This window comes from Dipodomys spectabilis, unplaced genomic scaffold, assembly GCF_019054845.1.
Source record: "Dipodomys spectabilis isolate Male_0828 unplaced genomic scaffold, ASM1905484v1 ptg000019l, whole genome shotgun sequence".
NCBI lineage: Eukaryota > Metazoa > Chordata > Mammalia > Rodentia > Heteromyidae > Dipodomys > Dipodomys spectabilis.
Window position 1 is genome coordinate 12,394,657 of NW_024870696.1, and position 8,355 is coordinate 12,403,011.

General features: G+C 45.0%; 1 protein-coding gene across 2 annotated transcripts in view; it reads right to left on the reverse strand.

The window, feature by feature from the left end:
• Dhx9 (DExH-box helicase 9) overlaps positions 1-8,033 on the reverse strand; it is a 33,179-nt gene extending 25,146 nt beyond the window's left edge. The window contains exons 1-5 of one of the 2 annotated variants that reach the window (XM_042674229.1): positions 7,911-8,033; positions 4,325-4,452; positions 3,612-3,752; positions 2,306-2,423; positions 721-830 (exon numbers count right to left, since the gene is read on the reverse strand). In XM_042674229.1, the coding sequence (XP_042530163.1) occupies positions 721-830; positions 2,306-2,423; positions 3,612-3,752; positions 4,325-4,435 (480 nt within the window). In that variant the 5' untranslated portion in view covers positions 4,436-4,452; positions 7,911-8,033. Of the gene's footprint in view, positions 1-720; positions 834-2,305; positions 2,424-3,611; positions 3,753-4,324; positions 4,453-7,910 lie in introns of both variants that reach the window. The other variant, XM_042674227.1, reaches the window with a different exon arrangement.
• Positions 8,034-8,355: the final 322 nt, after the last annotated feature.

Consider the following 8,355-nt stretch of genomic DNA (forward strand, 5'->3'; position numbering starts at 1 on the left):
AGCAAGCACTTTACAACTGAACTACATCCCTAGCCTTTGGTTTCTTGAGACAGAATCCTATGTAGCTCAGGCTAGCATTTAACTCATGATCCTGCTGTCTCTGGCTCTTAAGTGAAGGACTACAGGCATTTGCCACCATATCCAGCTTAGAAATTGGTTAAGAACCACCTCTGAGCTGAACATGTTGGGGTATGCCCAGTACCCAGCACTTGGGAGGCAGAAAAAGGGGGATTGTGAGTTCAAGGCCAACTTGAGCCACACAGTATGATCCTATCTCAAAAAAACCAGAATAGTTTATAATCCTTCTCAACCACATTAATTTTTAATGTAATTGAAGGCTCTAACTATTGTCAAAACTTTCACTTTTAATAAACTATTTCTTAAAATTTGACAATTTTTGTGTTTGTCTTACTACTTCAAATATAATGGAAAAACAAGCCATATTATTATGTATGCTTATGAATTTCCCCAAGACAATTGCATTCTCTAAAAAGCAGAAAGATCTTTTATTAACAGCAAAAATGTAGCGCTTAACAGACAACTTTTAAGAGCAGATTTGTTTTTGGCCAATTTACACATATAGTGGTTTTCATGAACAATGATAGTTTCAAGTAATCACTTAAGACAATTATCAAATTATTAACTTATAAAAGTCCGATCTTACTGTAAATAAGTCCCAAATTACTTATCTATAGATAGAATAGAGGTTTGGAGCCTTACCGCTTGCACTTCTTGCTCCTCCTTTCTTGAGTAGTAATCCTTTAAGTTGGCACCCCTATCCCAGGTGGGACCACCGAAGTCAGAATCCTCAGTTTCAGAATTATTTTCTCCTAAAGAAATTGTTTTTTTGATGAGTCAAGCTGTAAAAATCCCTAAATATTTTGGTTTCCCTAGTGTGTGTAAAAGCCCAAGGCTTTAATTTGGTAAAGAAACTAAATTAAATGCCCAGAATTATCTCTGAAGTATAGATCTAAATCAAAATTTTCAAACCTGATATGAAAATAACTACATGCATAAATAAACTGTTAATTCACCATGTTATCTAAGCATTTTATAAGAACAAGTGATACTACTTCTTAAGATCCAAAAAGACAGGGCTAACTACAGGTCAGCTGGTAAAATTTACAGGTCAGCTGGTAAAAGTGACCTGATGAAAAGGTAGTGTCAGGGTATATAGATGAGTGGCATAACTTCTGCCTCCTCTGGGCAAGGCCCTGGGTTTAATTCCCAGCCTTGCCAAAGAAAAGACATGGTAGAGAAGAAGGGGTTGGAATGATACCTAAAATCCCTTAAACAAATGGCAGGAAGCAGGTTTTGATGCCAGCCCAGAAGAAACATTTGAGAAATTCCATCCCTAATTAACCTGAAAAATGCTGGTTAGATGTGTGGCTCAAGTGGCAAAACACAAGTCATGAGCAAAAAATCTGAAGAGTATCATGCCCCAGTACAGGAACACAGACACAATCCTTTAGACAAATTTGCTAGACTTGTCCAAAATCTATCCTGGAAATTTTAGTTAAAAAAAAAATTAAAATTACATTGTACCAATTGTACCATACTTTTTTTTAGGTGCCAGTCCTGGGACCTGAAATCAGTATTGTCCCTGAGCTTTTACTCCTTAAGCCACAGCTCCATTCAGGCTTTCCCCCCCTATATTAGAGTCTCAGACTTTCCTCCCAGTTTGGCTATCTTTTGGGGGGCGGGGGCAGGTCATGGGGCTTGAACTCTGGGCCTGGACTCTGTCCCTCAGCTCAAGGCCGTTCTACCACGTGAGCCACAGCACCCTTCTGGTTTTGAGTGGTTTATTGGAGATGAGTCTCAAGGACTTTCCTGTCCAGGCTGTCTTTGAACCAGGATCCTCAGATCTTCAGATCCCAGCATCCTGAGTTGCTAGGATTATAGGTATTGAGCCACAGGAACCCAGCATATAGTACCATACTTCTAAGAAAAACAGGCTAGTGGTTATTTACCAATTTAGAATGACTTTGGGTTGTCTCTTTTTTTTTGGGTCCAGTGGTGGAGCCTGAACTCTGGGCCTGGGTGCTGTCCCTTAGCTCTTCAGCTCAAGGCTAGCACTCTACCACTTGAGCCACAGCGCCCATTCCAGTTTTTTTCTTTTTGCTTATGTGGTGCTGAGGAATCGAACCCAGGACCTCATGCATGCAAGGCAAGCGCTCTACCACTGAGCCACCTTCCTAGCTAGGTTATCTCTCTTTACAGCATAAGTTTTACTGTATTCTAGCTAAATGACAATGTGAAATATGGAAGATTTATCCTGTTATATGCTTATATTCAAATCCCGTACCTGCTGCCTTGAGAGCCAGGTGTGGAGGAAGAGGTCCTCCCATGGTTGTTTGTCCATCTTCCTTATTAGTATTTGCTGTGGTGTCAGTTGTTTCAGTAACTGCAGGTGGAGGCGCAATCTGTAAAAGGAAAAAGAAAAGGAATCAGCGCTTTAACCTTTAAAGAGACTACATAATTATTTCAACATTAATTAAGATCTGGAGGCATCTTTGTTTTTGCTCATGGCTGGCACCCTAACATTTGAACCAATGATTTCACCTTTTTGCTGGTTAACTGAAGAGTCAGATCTGTCTGCCTGGGCTGGTTTTGAACCACTATCCTTATATTTCAGTCTCTGAATAGACAGGATTGTAGGTATGAGCCACTAGAACTTTGTCTCATCTATTTTTTTAAAAAACATATAAAGTGGTGCTGTGGCTCAAGTAGTGTTTACCTTGAGCTGAAGAGCCCAGTGACAGCACCCAAGCCCCTAGAGGTCAAGCCCCGTCACCGACAAAAAAAGAAAACCAGATCAATGCTATTACTTCTGTAGCTTGATGTTTTTCCCCATTTATTATCTTCATTTGTGAATACCACAAATAGTCATTCAAAATTACTTTTCATGAGTTTCCATTACATATCCAAGGTACTGAAAATTAAACAAGTAAATGTGCACACAAACAATACTGCAAAATACTATTTTTTTAAACTCTTCTGATCATATGGCTAACTAGGAGCTATGAAAATTTCTCATAGATAAATAAAGGTAAAAATTCAATGTATAATTTCTAACCAAAGTAAATCACTTTCTAGCCATGATTACAAGTAGAACCACTCTAAGGAACATGTTATTTTATGTGCACACAAGAACTAGTACTTGAGCTGGGCACTGGGGCTCACACCTATAATCCTAACTACTAAGGAGGCTAAGATGTGATCATGTTTTGAAGCCAGGAGAGCAGCGAAAGTCAATGAGACTTCAATTAACCACCAAAAAAAACCCCTCTTGCCTAGGAAGTACAATATCCTGGGTCCGATTCCCCAGTACCAAAGAAGAGAAACAATAAAGGTTTAGTGGTAGAGTGCTTGCCTAGCATGCATGAAGCCCTAGGGTAGACTCCTCAGTACCATGTAAACAGAAAAGGCTGGAAGTAGCATTGTGGCTTAAATGGTAGAGAGCTGACTTTAAGCAAAAGAGCCAAAGGACAGAGCCCAGGCCTTGAGTTTAAACCCCACAACTGACAAAAAGTCTGTATGTTTAATTTTGAACTCTATTTTTAATCCCATATTCAACACGTATCTCAAAGTGCTTGACTTCAAATACTTACCCCAACAGCTGGGACTTCTTCACTCTTTACTTCATTAATTCGAACCAAATAGTTAACAAAGTCTCTGGCAGCATTGCTCTGTGCATCTTTTTTATTGGTGGAATTGCCCATGCCAGCATAATTATACCCTTCTACCCGCACCTTCAAAATAAAGTGTATTAAAAGTATGTTAATTCTAGGATTCTACAAATTCAGTTCATTAACAGATAACTCTCTTATATACACAATGTTATATATATATAAAAGCATTGAAAACATGGGGCTACTCTATGAAAAAACCTTGAATTATACACTGTCCAGTGGAGAAGCTAATTCAAGTGGAATGCTCTAATTATTAACATACTATTATTTAAATTCAAGCAGCTAAGTGGGTGATATTCTCATCTAACAGAATATCCACACTAAAACCTGATTTTATACTCACAGAGAAAATACTCTGCTTCTTTTAAGTACTGATTCTAAATGAGTTTTAAAACTGTCAATAGCTGAGCTAACTTTCCTCCACTTCTCTACTGATAATTGCGGGAAGTGAGCAAGATTTATGCTCTAGTTCAAATCATTTATCTCACAACTAATCTTAACTAAGCACAATAAAGAACTATTCCCCAGTGTGCAATGAAATCCCCAACGTGCAATAGATTTTTTTTTAGCATTTCCAAGCAATGCTTCTAACCCCAAAATGAGCTTCACAGACAACCATATTTCTTTATTACCTCACACATGAACTTCTGCCTGTTTTTATTCCCCACTGCTCTAATCTCATACGATGGAGTCATCTTCCTTTTGCCACACCAGGCATACAGAAAATTTTTAATGTCACCCATGATTCAGGTCTTCAGACCTAAGGAAACAAAAATAAAAAAATATAGCAATACCTGGATATAAACAATACCTGGAAATTACTAAAAACTTAATAGATTAAGTGCAGGATATTCTACCATACTGCTATTAAGCTTTCTTATGAAGAGAAATTTTAACTGATTTGAAACATTATGGTGTCATAAAACCATGAATTACATAAAAATTGGAAATATTTTTCCCGTATGATGGTTTATCTTTGGACAGTGATTTTTTTTTGTATCAGTTGGGGGGGGGGTTGAACTCTTGGCCTGGGTGCTGTCTCTGAGCTCTTCAGCTCAAGGCATGTGCTCTACCACTTGAGCCACAGTGATACTTCCCTTTTTCTGGTAGTTAAATGTAGATAACAGTCTCAAAGACTTTCCTACCCGGGCTGGATTGGAACCTCGATCCTTAGATCTCAGCCTCCTGAGTAGCTACGATTAAAGGTATGAGCCACCAGCAAGCATCCAGCTTGGACAGTGATTTTTATCTTTAAAAAGAAAAAAAAAATTTTTAGCCGGGCACTGGTGGCTCCCAGGCCCAGAGTGCAAGCCCCTGACTGACAAAAAATAAATGTATAAATAAATAGAATGTGTGCAAGGGACTGAGAAGGTGGCTCAGTGATAAGAGTACTTGCCTTGCATGCATGAGGCCCTCAGTTCGATTCCTCAGCACCACATAAGCAGAAAAAGCAGGAAGTGGCGCTGTGGTTCAAGTGGTAGGCGCTAGCCTTCAGCTGAAAAGCTGAGGGACAGCACCCAGGCCCAGAGTTCAGGCCCCCACAACTGACGCCCCCTGCCCCCAAATGCTTGAACACAACAGGGCAAATGGGTTTCTAACCCTAGTTACTCCAGAGGCTGACAGCCAAGGGCAGTACAATAACAGAGGCACGAATGTCTATGCGATCAGCTAACACCAAAAGACTGGAAGTGGAACAGTGGCTCAGGTGGAAGAACACCTAAGTCTTGGGCACCAAAGCTCAAGGACAGAAGCCAGGCCAAACTCCAGGATTGTTATGCACGGTACATGCAGACAACAGAAACATGGACACAAAATAAGGAATACAGTGTCAAATTCCTTTCTCCCTATGTAGTCTCATGATATAACTCGTTAGTAATATTCCTGCCAGCTTTATGCAAACATACACTAATATATACTGAAAGCTTAATCTCCATGGTTATATTCATTTAATTAAACAGTAATGTCCATCTTCAGGCTAGCTTGCCACCTCAGTAGAAACAGTATTAAATTTACTCCCCAAATGCGTTCCAACCCTGATCTGTACATTTACATCATCTACAGTGGTATTGTTATCTGCCAACATTAACCAGGTTATACAATTTCAAGTTGGAATAGTGTCTGAAGATCCTTTACAGCCTAACTCTGGAAGAGCCCTCAGTGTTATTAGGGTCATACCTTATCCTTAATGCATAAAGAACTATTGTTTTTAATCCTTAAAACTGTACCAAAAGGGCTGGAAAGCTGGCTCAGTGGTAGAGTGCTTGCTTTTCATGAATGAGGCCCTGGGTTCAATTCCTCAGTATCACATGAGTAGAAAAAGAAAAAACCAAGAAATATTATTACCCTTAAGATTCTGAGGTTGGGAGCCAGTGGCTTGTGCCTCAGCTACTAAGAAGGTTGAGTGAGAGCTGAGGATCCTGGTTCCAAGACAGCTGAAGAAGCAAAGTCTAAAGAACCTATTATCTCCATTTAGCCACCAAAAGACCCTTAAGTGGAGCTGTGGCTAAAATGATAAGAATGCTTGCCTTTGAGGTTTTTCTCTCATGGACAGTGCACAGTCTGAGCCCAAACCTTACAGGCGCAGGAGCACATGTGAGAACATGCAGGACAACTAAGTGGATGGAGAATATTTCTCCTTTTTGCCAGTCCTGGTCTTGAACTCTGGGCCTAGGGGCTGACCCTGAGCCTCTCAGTTCAGGGCTAGCGCTTGGCCACTTAAACAACAGCACCACTTAGGACTTTTTCTGAAGTTAAAGATGAGTCTCTCAGATTGTTGAGCGGTGGCTCCCGCCTGTAATCCTAGCTACTCATGAGGCTGAGATCTGAGGATCTCGGTTCAAAGCCAGCCCAGGGCAGGAAAGACTGTGAGACTCATCTCCAATTAACCACCAGAAAACCGTTAGTGGTGCTGTGGCTCAAGTGGTAGAGTGCTCGCCTTGAGCTGAAGAATTGAGGGACAGCGCCCAGGCCCAGACTTTAAGCCCCACGACCGACCCCCCCCCCTCCGAAAAGCCTCACGGTCTTTTCTGACCGGGCTAGCTTCCAACCAAGATCCTCAGATCTCAGTCTCTCCACGGCACCCCGTGGCTCAAGTCTGTAATTCTACCTGCTCAGGACGCTGAGATCTGAGGACCGTGGCTTAAAGTCAGCCAAGACAGGAAAAGAACATTGAGAAGGCTCATCTCCAATTAACTATCAAAAATATAGGAAGTGGAGATGTGGTAGTGCCAGCCTTGAGCAAAAAAAAAAAAGCGAAGGGGAAGAGGGGGAGTGTCTAAGCCCTAAATTCTAGCCCCAGGGTCCACACAAAGATACCTGATCCTGCATCTACCAACCCCCATCACAAGCGATTTGGGCTCCGAAATAGTTCCACCTACCCTGACGCGACCACACGGGCGTAATTGCGACAGTACTACACTAGCAGGTTTGCCCCCATGAAAGTCGTTCTTTCGCGCGCTCTCCACCTTCCAGTCACATGGCCCCGTGCTAATAATCCCCGGCCAGCCTCTGGCCTTAAGCGCCGTTAATCTCATTTCGGACTCAAGAGGCCAGGATTTCGAGCTCACGTGCCCGGCCTTCCGCCTTCGGGATGCCCTCTCGGGCCTCCCGAAGTAGCGTTCTCCTCACAGCTTTCCCTCGGTCTCACCCCATCTTCACGAAAACCTCCCTTTATCCTCCCGCCGCCGGGCCCCCGCTCCGCCCCCTCCGCCGCATCCGGGGCCCGGGCCGTACCTCCTAACCCGCTCACCGCTCCGAGCCGCGGGGCCTGCGGCCTGCGGCGCCGCGTCGAGATCTGCCGCAGGAAGTGAGGAAAAAAACGAGCCCGGGCGCCGGCAGCGTGGCGGCGGCGGCGACCACGAGGCACCGCCGGCGACGCGACTTCCCTTCCCCTCCCCCCCCACTCCGCCCGCGCGCGCGCGCCCGCGCCGCCCGCCCACCGCCCCCCCACCCTCAGGCGGGCTAGGCCCCAAGAGAAAAGCCCGCTGTGCGCGGGAGACCCGAGTCGAAAAGACGAGGCTTCGGGCCCGGCCTCCTGCGGCTGCGCACACGCAGCCGCGAGCAACGCCAGGCAATCCGGGAACGCGCCGGCGGCCGGGCCCATCCCCCACCCGCCGCCGCCCGCGCCTCACAACAAAGCCGGCTGCGGCGCCGAGGCCCGCAGCCCTCCCGCAGCCCTCCCGCTACCCCGCACCGGTGGTCAGGACATCTCTACCGTACCTGCCTCTGCTTCCCGGTGCCTGAAAGCGCAGTCCTCTAAAGACAGTTAGGGGCTCTGGCCTTCCAGCGAGAGAGCGAAGGAAAGCACGGCCGCACGCATGGAGGCCGCGACGAAATGGCTCCGACCGCTGCTCTAGGGGGCGGAGTCACTGCTCCTGCACATGCGCAGTAGGCGAACTTGAGGGCGCGTGAGCCTCTAGGGAGGGGGCGGGGCTGCAGCCATTTCCCGCCGCCCGGCGTCCCGCGGCCTGCGAGAACCGTTGCGCCTGGTTTCTGGCGCGCCGTTGTGCTACTTCCTGTTAGGCCCCGTGTGCTGCCGGGCTTTGGAAAAGGCCGCCGAGAGGCCTTGTGGCGTTTCCAAGTTTCATCTATAATATACCCTCCTTGGTACCCCAAAATGTATATCACCCCGACACAATATCGTTGTCAACCACTGGGAAAACTC